The sequence below is a fragment of the Macaca mulatta genome, chromosome 7 (genome assembly GCF_049350105.2).
Source record: "Macaca mulatta isolate MMU2019108-1 chromosome 7, T2T-MMU8v2.0, whole genome shotgun sequence".
In the NCBI taxonomy this organism is placed as follows: domain Eukaryota; kingdom Metazoa; phylum Chordata; class Mammalia; order Primates; family Cercopithecidae; genus Macaca; species Macaca mulatta.
The window spans coordinates 28,273,815-28,295,741 of record NC_133412.1 but is presented as its reverse complement, the minus strand read 5'-3'; the positions used below and the strand labels follow the sequence as shown (position 1 = coordinate 28,295,741).

The window sequence follows — 21,927 nt, the reverse complement described above, 5'->3', positions numbered from 1 at the left end:
CATGGTGGCGGGAGCCTGTAATCCCAGCTACTGGGGAGGCTGAGGCAGGAGAATCGCCTGAGCCCAGAAGGCGGAGGTTGCAGTGAGCCAAGATCGTGCCATTGCACACCAGCCTAGGCAACAAGAGTGAAAATGTGTCTCAAAGTAATAATAATAATAATATAATAAAATATTAAATAATAATGGGCCAATGATCAGCAGAACTGAGTTCTAGACATAGATCTGGTGTTTGGTAGATCTGACTTACAATATTTTCAACTTATAATGGGTTTATTAGAATGTAACTCCATCATAAGTTGAGGGGCATCTGTATATGCCTTCACTGGGTGACTGACTATATGGCTTCCTCAGGTGAAATCAATCACCTTATTTTATGTTCACCTCTATATCTGTCAGTGTTCCAATGAGATGGTTACAGGATATATTTCTCAGAAGAATGAGGAATGTAGAATGATATGTTAAATATCAACCTGGATGTATAAATTCTAATATGCCTCTAAATATATATATATATATAAAATATGTAGCAATAACACATATTATTACTACGTATAAAGCTTGTACACATTTTATGCTGTCTTGGAAGGTAGGTAAGCTCTTAAAGAACATACTGTACAATATAAATACCTTAAGAGCAATAAATAGAAACCACTGAAACAACAGCCCATACAGAATTTAGCTTTAAAAACCTTTCTAAACCATTATATTAAAACACATTGTCACAAGTGTGCCTCTCCCTTTGAAAATTATGTGAAAACCACTGAAACAACAGACTTCTTGAAAGTTATCCTAAAATAAGCAAATAATGACTATGATGATACAAGGCACGAGCAGAAGGTAAATGGAATGCTAAAAGACATTTAAACACTCCCATAACCTCCATTTTGTAAAGAAATGAACTTACTCTTTTAGTCCTGTCTCAGCACTATTCCCAGATATATCTGAACCAAGAGAAATGCCAGCAGGAGACTGTCGTCCAGTGAAGCCAGATGAAGAAAAGGAGAGTCCATACGGTTCAAAATTGAGAACTAGAATTTTAAAACAGTAACAGAAGTTCATATTTAAAACAAAGCAAAAAACTGTCGAAGTTACCATTCACTACCAAAATAATTCAAGACTGGAATCTAATAGCAATTTTTAAACTCTAAGGGACTTTGAGGATGATCTAATCAAATACTTCCAGTAATAAATCAACTACCATTTGGTAAATGTCTACTGTAAGTCTTCACACTACTAGGTGATTAAAGACAAACTATCCTTCATTTTTACCTTTTTACCTCCCTTAGAAGCTAAAAAAGACTCAATTAGGAAAGATAACTGATAAACCAAATCTACCGAAAACTTGCTGCTCCCATGCAAAAATGTTTAATGAGTTATAATGAAGAAGTGACCATGTTTTGCTGAACAAACTGCTCCTAGATACATTCTTGTACCAAATGGACTGATGGAGTCCTCAATGTGAAATCTCCCTAAGGTTAACATAGATTCTGATTCCTTTTAATCTGTATAATCTAATTAATTCAAAAGAGCCAAGAAAATTCATACTGTTACTGTGGTAGAGCAGACGCCAATATCCACTCTCCCTTTCTTTCTATGTAATAAACCTCTCAATTCTTATGTAGATCATGACCACCCAGAGACATTTACAGACACCTTTGCCATATGACTGAAGTCTAGCCTATGAAATTATGCACACATTTTGTTTGCAACTTCTGGAAGGAGTCCTCCTGGAATAAAAGACAATCTTTCTTCTCCCCCTTCCTCTTCTCTGCTGGCTGGACTGCAACATGATTGCTGGGGTGCAAGAAGCCATCTTGGATCATAAAGTGGAACACCAAAGATGCCAGAACAGCAAGAGAGGTGAAACTTGGGTTTTTTAATAATCATGAAGCCATCATCAACCCTACATTGCCTACTTCTGGATTCCTCTAATGGGAGAAAGCAATAACCATCTATCTTGTATGAGGTCCCACTTTGTTTCTTTATTTTTTAATAGGATAATTCACCAAGCCTAATCTTAACTAACAAATTTTGGACAGTCTAGATTATAGAAAAGGACCTTTTTAAATCATAAAAAGTATCTTAGAAAATATTGTGTCAACTTCTGTAATTACTATTCTCATTTTACAAATGAGGAAACTGTGGTAAACAGTTTGTCCCAAATTACAAAAAATATAAAATGACAAAGCCAGACATGAACTTAGACATTCTAGCATCAGAGCTGTACTCTCAACTATTATATTATATGGTCTCCTCCAAAGGAAATATCACCTATTCCAAAGAATACTAAATAAATGCTTGTTAGTTACCTAAATAAATGATACAGAAGAAGAATCAATGTAAAAAAATAATAATGATGGGCTAATGATCAGGAGAACTGTGTTCTGGACATATCTTTGCTGTTAACGAGGCATGTGAACTAGATCTTCATTTCTTCATCTGTAAAGTGAGTAATTCAAACTACGTCAACAGTTTCCAAATGCTGATCTGATGAGACTCAAGCTTACTTCACTGAATCTCCCAAGGACCTTTTTATACATACAGCCAAGCTCAGAGAGATTCAGATATAGAAGGAATAGGAGTAGGGCTCAAAATAAGTCTCATTTTTTAAAAACTCTTTGTGATTTTGATTCATAATCATGTTTGGAAACCACTTATCTAAATCTCTTTAAGGTCCTTTCCAAGTAGAATATCCTCTCATTTTAAGTTGTTTAATCATCTAACTTAATCATAGTCTGTTTTATGTTGCTATAAGACAATGCAACAGAATGGGTGATTTATGATGAACCGAAATTTACTTGGCTTATAGTTCCAGAAACTGAGAAGTCCAAGGGCATGGCACTGGCATCTGGTAAGGGCCTTCATGCTGCATCATCCCATGGTGGAAGGAAAGCAGAGGGGCAAGACAGCGCAAGAGCAAGAGAGGGCCAAATTAGCCTAGTCTTTTTCTTTTCTTTCTTTTTCTTTTTTTTTTTTTTTGAGATGGAGTTTCGCTCTTGTTGCCCAGGCTGGAGTGCAATGGCACGATCTCGGCTCACCACAACCTCCACCTCCCGGGTTCAAGTGATTCTCCTGCCTCAGTCTCCTGAGTAGCTGGGATTACAGGCATGCGCCACCATGCCCAGCTAATTTTGTATTTTTAGTAGAGACGGGGTTTCTCCATGTTGGTCAGGCTGGTCTCGAACTCCCGACCTCAGGAGATCCACCCGCCTCAGGCTCCCAAAGTGCTGGGATTACAGGTGCTCACCGCATCTGGCCCGAACTCACTTTTTTAATGACTCACTCCCATGATAATGATATTAATTCAATCGTAAGGGCAGAGCCCTCGTGACCTATCACCTCTTATTGGGTCTCACCTCCCAACACTGTTTCACTGGGGATTGTTTCCAACACATGAACTTCGGAGTACACATTCAAACCACAGCATTCTGCTCCTGCCCCACCAATATCATGTCCTTATGATACAAAATATATTCATTCCATTACAATAGTCTCAAAAGCCTTAACTCATTCCAGCATTAACTCCAAAGTCCAGAGACACCTAAATCAGATATGGGTGAGACTAAAAGAAAATTTCTCTCCAGCTGTGGGGCTGTGAAATTAACAAGTTATATGCTTCCAAAATACAATAGTAGGGCAGGCATAAAGTAGATATTCCCATTCCAAAAGGGAGGAATAGGCCAGAAGAAAGGGGTAAGTGGTCTCAAGTAAGTCCAAAACCCAACAGAGGAATGAACATTAAGTCTTAATGCTCCAGAATTATCATCTCAACTCCACATCCCACCTTTTGGGAACACTGGGGCAGGAGTTGGACACTCAAGGCCTTAGGCAGCCCCACACCTATGATAAAGTCCTATGACTTCGGGGCTCAGTCCACCCAGCAGCTCTCAGGGGATTGGAGTCTCACGCCTGCAACTCTCCCAAGCTGATGCTGCAAACTAGTAGCATCAGTTCTGGGGTCTCAGGAGTGACCCCACTCCTAAGGGTCCACTAGGCACTGCCCTGGTGGGACTCTCTGTGATGGCTCTGATCCTGTCTTTCTGCTCAGCATTGCCCTAGCAGGGACTTTCTGTGATGGCTTCACACCCATGACAAGTCTCTGACTAAGCCCCAGGGAGTCCACAACATCTTTTGAAATCTAGGTGGAGGACGCCATGAACCCACGGCTCTTGCACATTGGGCACCTACAGAATTAGCATCACATATGCCACCAAGGTTTATGGCTTGAATCTTCTGGAACAGCAGGTGAAGCCACACCTGGGCCCACATGAATCGTTGGAGCAACCACGGAATGCTGTACCAGAATGCCGGGAGCAGAGACTTGAGGAAGCTCTGGGCAGCAAGCCCATGAAGGGCACCCTGGTCATCCCCCGAAAGCATCCTGCACTCCCAGAGCTTGAGCCTGTGAAGAGAAAGGCAACCTCTGAGATCTCTGAAATGCCTTTAGTGTTACTCTCCCAGTGTCTTGATGATCATTTCTATCACCTGACCAGATCCTTGACCTGGTCTCCCAAACACATTTTCTCATTCTTTACATGGCCAAGCTGAAAATTTTCCATCTTTCTATTATGCTTCTGTTTAGTTATAAATTCCATCTTTAAGTCATTTATTTTCTCTCATATCTTACTGCATGCAGTTAGAAGTAGACCCAGCTCCTTCAATATTTTGCATAGAAGTTTCTTCCACCAGATATCCTAGTTCATCGCTCTTACATTCTGTCTTCCATAAAGCCCTCAGGCATGAAGAGACATAATTCATCCAAGACTTTTGCCACTTTATAAGAAAGATGGTTTTACTCCAGTTTCCAATAAGATATATTCCTCTTTCCTGTCTGGGATCCCATACACTTAATGAACCTAGAATTTAAGTACACTTAAGTAACTTAGATATTAAGAGATAGTGAAGCCCATATTTCTAACAACATTCTGATCATGAACACTTAATCTCTAACTTTCAGATTTTCCCTACAGCTCTCCTCTTCTTCTCAGCCCACATCGGAAGTGCCCTTAATATTATGTTTACGGCAATCTAAAATTTTCCTAGCCTGCTCCTTTAAATTCTTCTGCTCTACTCATTACCCAGTTTCAAAGCCATTTCCACATTTTCAGATATTTTTAATAGCCAACAGCCTCACTTCTCAGGACCAATTTTCTGTCATAATCCATTTTATGTTGCTATAACAGAATACCACAGAATGGGTAATTTGTAATGAACAGAAATTTATGGCCGGGCGGTAATTCCAGCACTTTGGGAGGCCAAGGTGGGTGGATTATTTGGGGTCAGCAGTTCAAGCCCAGCCTGGCCAACATGGTGAAACCGTGCATCTACTAAAAATATAAAAATTAGCCAGGCATGGTGGTGGACACCTCTAATCTCAGCTACTCGGGAGGCTGAGGCAGGAGAATTGCTTGAACCTGAGATGCAGAGGTTGCAGTGAGTCGAGATCATGCCACTGCACTCCAGCTTGGGTGACAGAGTGAGACTCCGTCTCAAAAAAAACAAAAAAAGAAAAGAAAAAGAAATTTATTTGGCTCATTGTTCTTGAGGCTGGGCTATCTAACAGCATGGCATCAGCATTTGGCAAGAGCCTTCATGCTGCATCAGGAAGAAGACAGAAAGGCAAGAGAGCATGAGAGCAAGAGAAAGCCAAACTCGCTTTTATAACAACCCAATCTCATGATAATGACATTAATCAATTCACGAAGGCAGATTCCTCATGGCCTGATCACCTCTTTACAGTCCAACCTCTGAATACCATCCCAATGGCAATTAAATCTAAATATGGGTTTTGACAAACACATTCAAACCTTTGCACTTACCATCCAACAGTGGTATCTTTTTAATAGCATCTGTGACAGTGAGTCATCTAGCCACTGCATTAACACTTCCAGTAACAGTGAATACCTCAAGAAATGTTTTCTATGCACATTGAAGGTAAAGAGTTTAAACCAAAAAGCAGAAAGAAGCTCAAAATTAGAGGTACAAAGTTTGAAAGTAGAGAGAATAAAAAAGACATGGAAAGGAACAGTATTTGGAGAGCAAGCAGAAAAAAATATTAATTCCGAGTCAAAAGCATTAAGATTGTCATCTAAGGAAGGGCTGGAAAGGCTCAAGGTTGAAAATAAAGTTCAAACCACATTATTTTCATTCTTCAGTGAAAACTCCCCAAGACCCATACAGTGATAATGCCTAAAAGGACTAAAGATGCTGAAGTGTTAACTACATGTGCAAGAGCTCACGCACATATGTGGAACAGAAGGAGAAAAATGGTATGCAGAGAGCCAAGGGAAGGAAGAAGATGGCTGACTTGCAACTTAGTGAATATGTAGAATTTAGCCAGATGAAGAATGAGGGCAATTCACCAGAAGAGAAAACATGAGCTGGAGGCAGAGAGTCCTTGGAGTTGGGAGCCACTGAAGTACTCTAGGTAAGACATAATAAAGTATAAACTATCCTGGGCATAAGTGAATAATTCAACATTTAACCTATTTGTATCCCTTACTATTAATACTTTAGAGGCCTCAATTATATGCACACTCATTTATCATACTTTGTACTGCAATTCTTTTATACCTCGACAACTTGGGTATATTTCTCTAACCATTCTCAGCTATTATTAATAATTTTTAAAATTTCTTAAATAATTAACTTTAATTATCTGATTATTGTTATTTTATTTTTTGAGAGACTAGCAACCTTACTTTGACATGGCTTTCTAAAAGCCAATTAGTAAATACTGTTTCCCCTTATTATTTCTGGTTATCTAGTGCTGGAGTTATAACACATTTTATTAACATTTTAATAGAATAATCCACACTGATTCTGAAATGCTTTTTTTGATGGGAACTTGTAAGAAAGTTTGTTCCCCACCATCTCACCTATTTTTGCTAATTCTTAGTATCCCATGATATTTTCCTGAAGTTTATTCATTTTTCTAACTAAAAGATCAAAGTATCATTTATTAAAGTAACATTTAACTACTACTCTCTGCAAATGATTATAGAAATCTGAAATAAGATTAGTATCAGAACAGGCTGGCATGGTGGTTTGCACCTGTAATCCCAGAATTTTGGGAGGTGGAAGAGGGCGGATCGCTTAAGGTCAGGAATTTGAGATCAGCCTAGGCAACAGATGAAACGCCATCTCTACTAAAAATACAAAAATAGCTGGGTGTGGTGGCATGCACCAGTTGTCTCAGCTACTTAGTTGAGGCACAAGTTGAGGCACAAGAATCACTTGAACCCGAGAGCAATTCTTTTTTTTTTTGCAGCGAGCCAAAGGATTGCAACACTGCACTCCAGCCTGGGCAACAGAGAGAGACTCTGTCTAAAAAAAAAAAAAAAAAAGATTACCACAACAGATTGATAATTAAAAGATTCAAGAATTAACTCTTTATGTATAAAATACCTACTTCCCCCTACTCTTTATTTTGTCTTATAGCCAATCCCAATTCTAAGATACATAATTTTATAATTTCTTCTACAAGTATTTATTAAATACTTGCTATATCTTGTCCAAAACCAATTTCCTTTTCTTAACAGTCTACTGAAATTTCAATTTTGCTTTAAAGGACTTTTGAAGCACATAGATTTGGGAGGAGAGAGGGAGAATCTAGTTTGAGAGCTTAATCCCGTTTATAATGATGGTTCTATGGGAAAAAATGTACTTGGCAAAGGACTGCATAAGCTTGGGGAATTCCAGGGCTCTTGTATTTGTGTCGGCAATTTAGCTTATTTTAAGAAAGAAAATAGGCAGTGCCAGGAAAGAGTCTCCCTACTCTATCTTCCCTTCCCTATCCAACCCTTAACTTCAGTAATGGCAACTGGTGGCCCCCAGATACCTGAAAATAAGGAAATATGACAACTGAATCATACTTCCCACTGTGGAAACCCAGGAGCTTTTCACTCTAGGCCCCTGGATGTCACAATGCTTTTATATGCAGTATAGCCACAGGTTAGGCAATTATAATTCAAAAGTTTACTTTTGCCCCCAGTATATTCTATTAATATATAAAGTTAATGAGAGGAAACTGATTACACTTTGAAAGAGAGTTTAATTTTATAGTACATTAGTTATCACTGTGCTAAATAACATATAAAAAGCCTTAAAAGAAAGGGATTGCACGGAATACATGCTTTCCAATCCATGAACACAGGATGTGTTTCCATTTATTTGTGCTATGTTTGATTTCTTTCATTAATGTTCAGTGGTTTTCATTAAACACAACTTTCTCACTTGCTTAAGTTTAGTATTAAGTATTTTGCTCCTTTTGGTGCTGTCATAAATTGGGCTGTCTTCCTAATATCCTTGTCAAATGGTTTGTTGTTAGTGCACAAAAATGCAAATAATTTTTGCATGTTGACTTTGCATCCTGCAACTTTCCAGAATTCACTTATTACTTCTAACAGTTTTTTAATGGAGTCTAATTTAGGGTTTTCTATAAATAAAACCATATTATCTGCAAAGAGGAACAATTTTCCTTTCCAATCTGAATACCTCTCTTCTTTTTCTTAATTGCTCTGGCTAACATTTCCAGTACTGTGCTGACTACAAAAGAGACGAGTGGGCATCCTTGCTTTGCTCCTGATCTCAGGAAAAGCTTCTGGTTTTTCATTGTACCATGCTATGATGTTAGCTGTGGGTTTATCATATATGGCCTTTATTATATTGAAATACTGCCTTCTATTCTTAGTTTATCGAGTTTCTTTTTAATCATGAAAGGGTGTTCAATTTGTCAAACGCTTTTTCTGCTTTTACTGAGAACTGTGTGGTTTTTATCCTTTATTCTGTTAACATGATATCACATTAATTTATTTTCAGATGTTGAACCATCCTTGGACCCCTGGGATAAATCCCACTTGATCATGGTGTACTATCCTTTTCTTGAGTTCAGTTTCCTAGTATTTTGCCTATATTCATCAGGGATATTGGCCTGCAGTTTTCTTTTTTTTTTTTTTTTTTTGTGGTGGCTCTGTCTGGCTTTGGTATCAGGGTAAGGCTGGTCTCATAAAATAAGTTTAGAAATATTCTCTCCTCTTTAAATTTCTGGAAGAGGTTGAAAAGAACTCTCTCTGTGTGTGTCTCTTTTGTAAAGATGGGGTCAAGTTATGTTGTCCAGACTGGTCTCAAACTCCTGGCTTCAAGCGATCCTCCCACCATGGCCCCCCAAATTGCTGGGACTACAGGCATGAGCCACTGTGCCCAGCCCCAGTGTTAATTCATTAAGTGTTTGGTAGAATTCACCAATGAAGAACCACAAAAGACCATGAATACCCAAATTAATCTTAAGAAAAAAGAGCAAAGCTGAAGGCATCACACTTACCAATTTCAAAATATATTTACAAACCTATAATAATCAAAACAGCATAGTACTGGCATAAAGACAGACATAGACACAGAACAGAGAGCCCAGAAATAACACCAAGCGTGTATGGCCAACTAATTTTGAACAAGGACACCCAGAATACACAACAGAGAAAGGACAGTCTTCTCAACAAACAACATTGGGAAAACCAAATATTCACGTGCAAAACAATAAAATGGAAACTTTATCTTACACCATACATAAAAATCAACTCAAAATGAATTAAGGACCTAACTCTAAGACCCAAAACTGTAAAACTCATAAGAAAGAAACATAAGAGAAAAGTTGCTTTTTTCTTCTTTTTCTGAGACGAAGTTTCGCTCTTGTTGCCCAGGCTGGAGTGCAATGGTACAATCTCAGTTCACCGCAACCTCCACCTCCTGGGTTCAAGCAATTCTCCTGACTCAGCCTCTCAGGTAGCTGGGATTACAGGCATGCACCACCACGCCCAGCTAATTTTGTATTTTCAGTAGAGATGGGGTTTCTCCATGTTGGTCTGGCTGGTCTCGAACTCCCGACCTCAGGTGATCCGCCCACCTCAGCCTCCCAAAGTGCTGGGATTACAGGCGTGAGCCACCGCGCCCAGCTGGAAAAGCTGCTTCGTGACACTGGTCTTTACAATAATTTCATGGATGTGACACCAAAAGTACAGGTAACAATAACAAAAATAAACAAGTGGCAATACATCAAATAAAAAAACTTCTGCATAGCAAAGAAAACACTCAATAGAGTGAAAAGGCAACCTATGGAATAGAAGAAAGTATTTGCAAACCACATTTCTGGTAAGGGTTAACCTCCAAAATATGTTAATCCTATGACTCAATAGTTTTTTTTTTTTAAACTAATAACCTGATCACAAATAGGCCAATAACTTAAATAAATATTTCTCTAAAGAAGACATACACATGGCCAACAGGTATATGAAAAAATGCTCAATGTTACTATTAGCAAGAAAATACAAAACTGAAACCATAATAAGGCATCACCTTGTACCTGTCAGGATGGTGATTATCAAAGAAAAGAAAATATACCATGTGTCAGTAAGGATGTGAAGAAGTTAGAACTCTTACCCGTTGTTGATGGGAATGCAAAATGGTGCAGCCACTGTGGAAAGCAGTATGGAGGTTCCTCAAAAAAATAAAAATACAGGCAGTACACAGTGGCTCATGCCTATAATCCCAGTGCTTTGCAACGTCAAGGTAGGAGGATCACTTGAGCTCAGGAGTTTGAGACCAGCCTGGGCAACATTAGGGAGACTATGTCTCTACAAAAAAATAAAAATTAACCAGGCATGATGGCATGCACCTGGAATCCTAGATACCCAGGAAGCTGAGGCAGTAGGATCACTTGAGCCCAGGAATTCACGGCTACAGCGAACTACGATCATTCTACTGCACTCCAGCGTAGGTGACAGAATGAGACACTGTCTCAAAAAAAATAGTAAAATAAAATAAAATAAAATAAAATAAAATAAAAAATTGGCCGGGCACAGTGGCTCATACCTGTAACCCTAGCGCTTTGGGAGGCCAAGACAGGTGGATCACTTGAAGTCATAAGTTCGAGACCAGTCTGCCCAACATGGCGAAACCCTGTCTTTACGAAAAATACAAAAATTAGCCGGGTGTGGTGGCTCATGCTTGTAGTCCCAGCTACCCAGGATGCTGAGGCAGGAGAATCGCTTGAACCCAGGAGGCAGAGGTTGCAGTGAGCTGAGACTGCACCACTGCACTCCAGCCTAGGTGATAGAGCAAGATTCTGTCTCTAAATAAATAAATAAATAAAAATACAACTACTATATGCTCCAACAATCTCACTTCTGGATGGGTATTTATCCCAAATAAAGCACTCCCATGTTCACTGCAGCACTATTCACAATAGCCAAGATGTGAAAACAACTTAAATGTTCATCAGTAGGTGAATGGATAAAGAAGATGTCATACACATATACAATGGAATTCTGCAACATACGACAACAGGGATGAAACCTAAGAATATTATGCTAAGTGAAATAAGTAAGGCACAGAAAAATATTGCATGGGTCTACTTTTATAAGGTACCTAAAAGTCAAATTCATAGAATTGAGGAATGGAATGGTGGCTGCCAGAGGCTAAGGGGAGAGAGAAATGGGGACTTACCAATCAATGGGCATGAAGTTTTAGTTAAACAAGATGAATAAGTGCTAGAGATCTGCTATACAACATTGTATCTATAGTCAATCATAACATATTATACACTTAAAAATTCGCTAAGAGGGGAGACCTCCAGTTAAGGTTCTTAACCACAATAAAATAAAATAACAAAAAAATTTAAGAAGATAAAAGGCAAAAAAGAGCAAATGCTTCTGGAGAAAGAGAACACAAGCCTATTAATAATGTTCATAACTTTTTGGTCTCATTCTAGGATCAACAGTTTAGTTGTTGTCTTAACTCAATATGCCTAGCACACAGCCTGGAAAGTAAGTACTAAACAAAATCATTAAAGGACAAATAGGAAAAAAAAAGAAAAACCTTTTAGCACTGAATTTTTCAGTATTGACATTCTGAACTCATAAACAGATAATATATTTATTCACTGATCTCCCTTTATTCATATGCATACTTCCCTTCTACCATCCAAATAACTCAATGATTTCCCCTTTACCAAAATCATGACAGATGTATTTTCCTAACAGGCTGCATTTCTTAAGTACAAAGTTACTCTTTCCTTTATTAACTGTTTCTAACTTAAATCATCAGATATTTTGTTGAATGAAGAATTCTAATACACTTAAGAAATATTAGACTACTCACAGCCATGCAGCTATGTCCTGTGTGAGAGAAACATCCCCATAGGGCTACCCTCAGAAGACATGCCCCCCATCTCCAAGGCCGGCCAAACAGCCTTGCACCCACATCACAAGCCTAAGAAAGAGCCCCATAGGCTACTCTTGGCAGACGTGTCCCCAGGCTGGCTAGGCAACTACATGCCCATGCTTCCCAGTCAGGGTAACAGCTCCATGGCCCCAAACTCAGTAAGCCAGAACCCAAGTTGGTTGACTCACTGTGTACATGCACATATCCATGACTTGAAAACAGCCTGGGAAGCCTGCCCTTGGCAAAGCCACACCACCATCACCACAAACTCAGCCTGGGCCACTGAGAAACTCACGAATACCGCTAGAGCAGATTACAGCTAAAGAAACTACATGGCCAGGCACAGTGGCTCACACCTGTAATCCCAGCACTTTTGGAGGCTGAGGCAGGTGGATCACCTGAGGTCAGGAGCTTGAGACCAGCCTGACCAACATGGTGAAACCCTGTCTCTACTAAAAATACAAAAATTAGCCAGGCGTGGTGGCGTGTGCCTGTAGTCCCAGCTACTTGGGAAGCTGAGATGGGAGAATTGCTTGAACCTGGGAGGCAGAGGTTGCAGTGAGCCAAGATCGTGCCACTGTACTCCGGCCTAGGTGACGGAGCGAGATTCTGTCTCAAAAGAAAAAGAAAGAAAGAAAGAAAGAAAGAAAGAAAGAAAGAAGGAAGGAAGGAAGGAAGGAAGGAAGGAAGGAAGGAAGGAAGGAAGGAAGGAAGGAAGGAAGGAAGGAAGGAAGGAAGGAAGGAAGGAAGGAAGGAAGGAAGGAAGGAAGGAAGGAAGGAAGGAAGGAAGGAAGGAAGGAAGGAAGGAAGGAAGGAAGGAAGGAAGGAAGGAAGGAAGGAAGGAAGGAAGGAAGGAAGGAAGGAAGGAAGGAAGGAAGGAAGGAAGGAAGGAAGGAAGGAAGGAAGGAAAGAAAGAAAGAAAAAAACTACATGAAGACGACACTACATGTCCACCACCAAGGCCTTAGTACCCTACTGAACTTATACTCCAAAACCCATTTATACAAATAAGTCTTTCCCTTCAAACTCTACTACATAAACTTGAGTCAACTTTTCCACCAGATTCATACAAATCAACATAGGAACAAATCAACCATGAAAAAAGAAACATGTCAACCACCAAAGGAAAATAATAAATTTCTAGTAACAGACCCTCAATCATAAGGAAATATATGAAATTCCAGAAAAGGGATTTAAAATAACAATATTAAGGAAACTCAGTGAGATACAAAAGAATACGGACAGATAATTCAATGAAATCAGGAAAATTATACATTATTTGAACAAGAAATTCAACAAAGAGACAGATATCACAAAAAAGAACCAAACAGAAATCCTAGAGCTGAAGAATTCAATAAATGAAATAAAATACATATGCAAGAGTTTCAACAACACATTAGAAAGCAGAAAAAATAATTTCTGAAGTTGAAGACAGGTCTTTTGAAATAACACAGGAAGACAAAAAGAAAAGAAAAAAGAATTTTAAAAAAATTAAGAAAGCCTACAGGATTTATGGGACACCATTAAGCAAATAAATGTTGTATTATGGACATTTCAGAAGGAGAAGAGAAGGGAAAATGTGAAGAAAATAATTAATGAAATAATAGCAGGAAACTTTCCAAGTCTTGGAAGAGAGAACATCCTAGTCCAGGAAGCTCAAAGAATCCCAAATAGATTCAACCCCAAGCAGGTCCTTTTTGAGGCACATTTTAGTCAAATTGTCAAAAGTCAAAGACAAAGAATTCTGAAAGCAGCAAGAGAAAAGCTTCAAGTCACATATAAGGGAATCCCCATTAGACTAACAGCTGGATTTCTCAGCAGAAACCTTAGAGGCCAGGAGAAAACGGGATGATATATTCAAAGTACTAAAAGAAAAAAAAAAAGAAAAAACAGCATGAATATCGTACCCAGCAAAGCTATCTTTCAGAAATAAAGGGGAAATAAGATCTTTCGCAGACAACCAAAACCAAGAAATTCATTAGCAGTAGACCACCCCTTACATGAAAAGCTCAAGGGAGTCTGGAAGTCAAAAGACAATAACTACCATTATGAAAACATTCAAAACTATGAAACTCACTGGTAGAACTGATACACAAATAAGAAAAAGAAAGGAATCAAACTCTGTCACTGAAGAAAACCACCCAACTGCAAAAATAATAAGAGAGCAAGTAAGGAACAAAGCATATGTAAAATACCCAGAAAACAATCAATAATATGATAGCAGCAAATCCTCACCCATCAATAATAACCTTGAAAGTAAATGGATCAAATTCCCCCACTTAAAAGACATAGAATCACTGCCTGGGTTTTAAAAAAACAAGACTCAACAATACACTGCCTACAAGAAACTCACCTCACTTCTAAAGACACACAGACTGAAAGTGGGCGGTTGGAAAAAGATATTCCAACAAACAAAAACCAAAAGTGAGCAGAAGTCACTATACTAATAACAAACAAAACAGATTTTAAGTTAAAAGCTGTAAAGGGAGACAAAGAAAGACACTGTACAATAAAGGGATCAATTCATAAAAAGAATGTAACAATTAAAATATATATGTACCTGACACCAGAGCATCCAAATATATAAAGCAAATATTAGACCTAAAGAAGAGAAAGACCCTGATTCAGTAATAGTTGGGGGCTTCAAAACACTGCACTCTCAGCATTGAATGAATTATCTAGCACTTCAACGTTTATTGCAGAGCGCTATTCAAAGTAGCCAAGATATGGAATCAACCTAATATGGAATCAGCCTAGGTGTCCAACAACAGATGAATGGATAAAGAAAATGATGTAGTATATATACAAAGTGAAATACTATTCAGTCATAAAAACAAATGAAATCCTGTCATTAATGGCAACATGGATGAAACCGAAGGACATTGTATTAAGTGAAATAAGTCAGGAACAGAAAGTTAAACACCACATGTTCTCTCTCATACGTGGAAACTAAAGAAAGTTGATCTCATAGAAGTAAAAATTAGAATACAGTATACTAGGGGCTAGGAAGGGTAGGGGGAAAGGGAAGAATAAGGTAAAGGATAAAAAATTACAGCTAGATAGAAGAAATAAGTTCTAGTGTTCTACACCACTACAGAATTACTATAGTTTAACAATAAAGTATTACATAGTCTCAAAAACTAGAAGAAATATATTGAATGTTCTCAACACAAAGAAATGATACATGTTTGAGATGATGGATATGCTAATTACTATTATCTGAACACTATACATGGATTGAAACATTACTATATTCCCCATGAATATGTATATTTGTCAATTAAGAAAATAAAATTTAAAAATAAATAAATAAATATAAGACCGCTCAAAATAAAAATGAAACTCACTAGTCCATAGTAACCAGGGTTGTTTTCTGAAAACTTTCCACAGATATGCTCAGACTAATATGTGTCAGCCTACCAGCACAGTGAACAACATGATACTCCTACCTTCAACTTTTTTCATATAGCCATAAAAAAGAATGAGATCATGTCTTTTGCAGGGACATGGATGGAGCTGGAGGCCATCCTTAGCAAATTAATGCAGGAACAGAAAACCAAATACTGCATGTTCTCACGTAAAAGTGGGAGCTACATGATGAAAACACATGGACACATAGAGGGAAACAACATATGCTGGGACCTTTCAGAGGGTGGAGGGTGAGAGCAGGGTGAGGATCAGGAAAACTAATGGGTACCAGGCTTAATACTTGGGTGATGAAATAAGCTGAGCAATAAACCCCCATGATACAAGTTTACCTATGTAACAAACTTGCACTTGTACCCTTGAACTAAAAAGTTTAAATTAAAAAAAAAAAAAAAAGTTTCCCATAAAGATCTTTATGTTAATAAATATATTATTCAAAACAAAAAAAGTTCTTCAAAATTTCAGTATAATGGCCAGTTGCAGTGGCTCACAGCTGTAATCCCAGCACTTTGGGAGGTCAACAATCACTTGAGGCCAGAAGTTTGAAACCAGCCTGACCAACAGGGTGAAACCCCATCTCTACTAAAAATACAAAAATTAGCTGGGTGTGGTGGCACCCACCTGTAATTCCAGCTACTTGGGAGGCTAAGGCACAAGAATCGCTTGAGCCTGGGAGGCAGAGGTTGCAGTGAGCCCAGATCGTGCCACTGCACTGCAGCCTGGGTGACGGAGCAAGACTCTTGTCTCAAAAAAATAAATAAATAAATTCCAGTATGACTACCATATCTTAGGTATTTGTGGATAGACAGCCTATATCTTCAGGAATATCTCTTGGCTAACTTTTTTTTCCTCTGGGTATCTGAAAACCTAGTCAGGGCAAACAAATCACAAGTGAATCATTAAAAGAGGAATAATAGAAAGTAATTATCTTTATTTATTTACTTATATAACATCAAAAATTACATCCCTACACTCTAGCTTAACACAAATCCATGAAAAATTACCTTTTTCCTGAGAAAGCTTTTCCTCCTGGCGTTGATGGTGAGGTTTGTAAGGCGCTGCACCCTGACTGAGTCCTTCAGCCACAAAACCATCCAGAAAAGATAAAGAAGCATCTACCTATATTAAAATTAAGCAAAAATTAGGAATTAAATACATTTATCCTAAGTAGATTATACAGTCACATAAATAATTTTAGCCCATATATATTTTTAAAAATTCTAAATGAGAAATGAAAACTTCAATTCTAAAAATGCTACCTCACCCAGGCACGGTGGCTCATGACTGTAATCCCAGCACTTTGGGAGGCCAAAATGGGCAGATCACTTGAGGCCAGGAGTTTGAGACCAGCCTTGCCAACACGGCAAAACCCCATCTCTACTAAAAATACAAAAAAATTAGCTGGGTATGGTCACACACCTGTAGTCCCAGCACAGCCACCACCCGGTAAGCTGCAGCAGAACTGCTTGAACCTGGAAGGCAGAGGTTGCAGTGAGACGAGACTGTGCCACTGCACTCCAGCCTGGGCGACAGAACAAGACCCCATCTCAAAAAATGAATGAATGAATGAATGAATGAATGAATGAATGAATGAAAATGCTACCCAACTCTCTAGCTTTCCGAAACATCTATAATCAGATCACCTGCCTAGGAATCTAACAATATAAATCATTTGCACTTACTATTAATTTCACTGCAGTGAAGAATATATTTTTGAGCATCAAATATGTTACAGCATCCTATTAGGTTCTATATTTGAGACAAAGGAAGACACAGTTCCTACTCTGAGCAGAACTGTAACCCACCAGAAGAAACAGACATATATACTATGAGGTACGGTAACTGTAGTGGTTTCCTGCTGCAGGGGCTAAAATCAAGGCTTTGGCAGGGCTGCTTCCTTCTGAATGTACCAGGGGAATCCGTTTCTTGTTTCTTCCAGCTTTTAGAGACTGCCAGCATTCCTTGACTTGTGGCCACATCATTCCAATCTCTGCTTTTGTTTTTTCTTTGCCTTCTCCTCTGTAACCTCGTTTCACTTTTATAAGGATCCTTGTGATTATATCATGCCTAGCTACATAATCTAGTATAACTGCCCCATCACAAAATATTTAATTTCATCACATCTACCAAGTTCTCTTTAATGTTTAAGGACAAGCACAAATTCCAGAGATTAAGACATGGACATCTTTGCAAGGGCCATTATTCAGCCTCCCACAGTGCCTTTGATTTAAATATCCTAATATAACTGAAAATTATTTTTCACAAAACTATGGAAAATTACTTAATTTCACCAGGAAAAGTGTTAGGAGAATAATTTTTAATGAATAAATAAGAGATGAAGAAAGAATGACAGGGAAAGGAGAAAAGAAGGAGATGAACAAAAACAATAAACAAGTGGAGAGAGCAGTGATGACCTCAGAAAGCAAAGATTTGCCTCTCCTGATTTAGCCAAGTATATACAAATAGCTCAGATAATTTAGAATAGCAAATAATTATCAAACATAAAAATGGCACCTCACTCTCTGAATCTGGAAAGGTTTTGCTTGAATAAGAGTCTTAGGCTGCGCGTGGTGGCTCACGCCTGTAATCCCAGCACTCTGGGTGGCTGAGGTGGGCGGATCACCTGAGGTCAGGAGTTCGAGACCAGCCTGACCAACATGGTGAAACCCCGTCTCTACTAAAATACAAAAATGAGCCAGGCGTGGTGGTGGATGCCTATAATCCCAGCTACTTGGGAGGCTGAGACAGGAGAATCACTTGAACCTGGGAGGAGGAAGTTGCAGTGAGCCAAGATCGTGCCATTGCATTCCAGCCTGGGTGACAAGAGTGAAACTTCATCTCAAAAAAAAAAAAGATTCTTGAGATGAGGCTATGTCAACATCATTATCTTTTATTGGAGGAAAAGGGAAGTGTAGTTACTCCCTAGTATAATACTATGTGTAGCATATTCATTCATCATTTCAATAAACATCTCTGGAATGCCCACCAAATACTAAAGCAAGGCCTCTGCCCTTGAGGAACTACTGAAAGAACTAATGAAGAAATGTTCAAAATGAATACAAGCCATGAAAATCTGAGTCAAAATTAGTGGAAATATTACCCTTTTTTCTCTTTCTCAACTAATTTGAATAATTCTAATTACCTTTGAAAGTTTTCTAGACCAGGCACAGTGGCTCACATCTGTAATTCCAGCACTTTGGGAGGCCAAGGTGGGTGGATCACTAGGTCAGGAGTTCGAGACCAGCTTGGCCAATATGGTGCCACCCTGTCTCTACTAAAATTACAGAAAAAATTAGCCAGGCATGGTGGCGCGCACCTGCAGTCCCAGCTACTCGGGAGGCTGAGGCAGAAGAATCACTTGAACCTGGGAGGCAGAGGTTGCAGTCAGCCGAGATCACGCCACTGTACTCCAGCCTGGGTGGCAAAGCAAGACCCCATCTCAAAAAAAAAAAAAAAAAAAAAGTTTTCTAATTTACACCTGAGGGAGATCATGATATGAAATAAAGAGAGTGAGTATTAAGTGAGAACTTTAGGTTAAAAGGGGTGGTGGCAAAAAGTAGGTGGGAAACTAAAAGGTGGGTGATCAGGCTCCAAAATGGTAAAGATTTTAACACATAGATAGACAAAATAAAAGGGAAAACCACTTTTTTTGGATTCTCAAATAGAGGAGGAATAAAATGACACAGAATTTCAAAGGAGATTAAAAGAAGATAGCCAAACATGTGGAGGTTCCTGAAAAGTGGCATGGCCACGGGGAGTATAAAAGCTCTGAGAACCTTCCTCCATAGCTTGCCCTATGCATCTCCTTCCTCTGTATCCTCTGCAATATAGCTTATAATAAACCAGTACGCTAATACAAATCAAGGAGGAAGTGTGGAATAATGCTAATGAGATATTGCCCAATTCATGAATCGCTACTAAAAATCAATTTGTGTGCGCCCCACTGCTGCCACCACCGGCATGTGTGCATGCCACCTCTGGAGGCCCAAGGACTGGCACACCCAATCCTGCCACTGCCAGGACTCATACATACTGCCTAGGGATCTAACAACCAGTATGCCCAGCCAACCACTGCTATCAGTGGTACACAAGGATCAATTCACCTAATGTTCTATCCTCAACAAAGCCTTTCTACAGCCTCCACTAACAACCACAGCCTAAGCCATTCTATTAGTCCGTTCTTGCACTGCTATAAAGAAACACTTGAGACTGGGTAATTTATTAAAAAAAAAAAAAAAGAAAAGAAAAGGTTTCATTGGCTCACGGATCTGCAGGCTGTACAAGAAGCATGATACTGGCATCTGTTCAGCTTCTTGTAAGGCCTCAGGAAGCTTTTACTTATGGAGGAGGGTAAAGCAAAAGCAAGCACATCACATGGTGAAAGCAGGAGCCAAAGGGAGAGTCCGGGGTGTGTGTGTGTGTGTGTGTGTGTGTGTGTGTCTGTGTGTGTCTGTGTGTGTGCGTGCGTGTGCGCGTGCGCACGTGTGGTTGGGGGAGAGGTGCTATACTTTACAATAACCAGATCTCTCAAGAACTCACTCTCTATCAAGAGGATAGCACTAAGCCATGAGGTATCTGCCTTCATGACCCAAACAACTCCCACCAGGCCCTAACTCCAACACTGGGGATTACAATTCAACGTGAGATTTGGGCAGGAGATCCAAACCATATCACCATTGAGGAACTCACAGACATCACTGATTATAATTATAGTTGAAGAAATCATTTCACAGTAGTAGAAATCATACTACTGTGCCCATCCAGAATCAAAGCCCAAGCACCTTGTTAACCAATACCACAGACACATCTATAGGGAGAGGTCTTTCCCTACTAAAGAGAATCCATAAACTTAGAACCACCTGCTATGATGCCAGATACACATATGTCAATGTGAGGACACAAGAAAAATAAGGCAAAGAAACATAACACCTTCAAAGGAACACAGTAACTCTCCAGTGGCAGATCCCAAAAAAAGGAAATCTATAAAATGCTTGAAAAAAAAATCAAAATAATGATCTTAAGGAAACTCAAAAGATACAAGAGAACACAGAAAAACAAAACAAAAATAAATCAAGAAAACAATTCATGATCTGAATGAGAAATTCAACAAAGAGGTAGACATCAAAAATTCTAAGAAACAAACAGAACTCCTAGAACTGAAGAATTCAATGAATGAAATAAAAAGTATAACCAAGAGCTTCAACAATAGACTAGATTGAGAAGGGAGGATCTCCAAATTTGAAGACATGTCTTTGAAATAAACCAGACAAAAATAAATAAATAAAACAGAATAAAGAAAGCATATGTGACATATGAGACAACATAAAGCAAACAAATATTTGGATTTTGAGAGTTTAAAGACAAAATGGGCTAAGGCACAGAAAACCTAATTGAAAAATAATAGCTAAAGACTTCCCAAGTCTTGCAAGAGATACAGACATCCATATGCAGGAAGCTCAAAAAAGCCTCAAAGAGATTCAACCTGGCCAGGTTGAATCCAGTACTGATTCTAAATAGGAAGAAGAGTATCTCTTTTGGAGAACTGCAGTGAAGATATTTATATCCTGTGACAGTCTCTTAATATAGAATAATTCAGGAATTTATCTTATTTGTTGATTTTAAGACATACATATCTGGTGTACATATGATACTTTGATACATGCATAGAATGTGTAATACATAAATCAGTATTTAGGATATCCATCACCTCTAACATTTATCATTTGTGTTGGGAACATTTCAAATCTTCTCTTTATTTTGAAACATACAAATAATACACAATTATTACTAACTATAGTCACCCTACTGTGCTATCAAACCCTAGAACTTACTCTTCTTATCTAAGTATTTTACTAACCATTAACCAACCATTCTTCTTCCCTGTCCCCTGACCCTTTCGAGCTTCTTTATTCTCTACCTCCGTAAGATGCACATGTTTAACTTCCACCTGTGCATAAAAACATGTAATATTTGACTTTCTGTGCCATGCTTATTTTACTTCATAGTGAAATAAGTCCCATCTATGTTGCTAGGATATTACTTAGCTGAATAATATTCCGTTGTGTATACATACCATATTTTCTTTATCCATGTGTCCATTGGCAGACACTTAGGTTGATTCCATATTTTGGCTATTGTGAATAGTACTGCAGTGAACATGGGGGTGCAGGTATACCTTTGAAATAATGATTTACTTTCCATTGGATAAATACTCAGGGGTGGGATTGCTGGGTTTTACGGTAGTTCAATTTTTTTTTGAAAACTCTCCATACTATTTTCCATAAT

The 21,927-nt window shown here is 38.6% G+C and overlaps 1 protein-coding gene across 2 annotated transcripts in view; it reads right to left on the bottom strand.

Moving 5' to 3' along the window:
- AP4E1 (adaptor related protein complex 4 subunit epsilon 1) overlaps positions 1-21,927 on the bottom strand; it is an 89,508-nt gene that overhangs the window by 17,369 nt on the left and 50,212 nt on the right. For both annotated transcript variants that reach the window (XR_013395579.1, XM_015142239.3), the window contains exons 15-16: positions 16,647-16,761; positions 905-1,028 (exon numbers count right to left, since the gene is read on the bottom strand). Coding sequence is in view for 1 of the 2 variants with exons in the window: in XM_015142239.3 (XP_014997725.3) it covers positions 905-1,028; positions 16,647-16,761 (239 nt within the window). In the remaining variant the exon portion in view is untranslated. The remainder of the gene's footprint in view (positions 1-904; positions 1,029-16,646; positions 16,762-21,927) is intronic.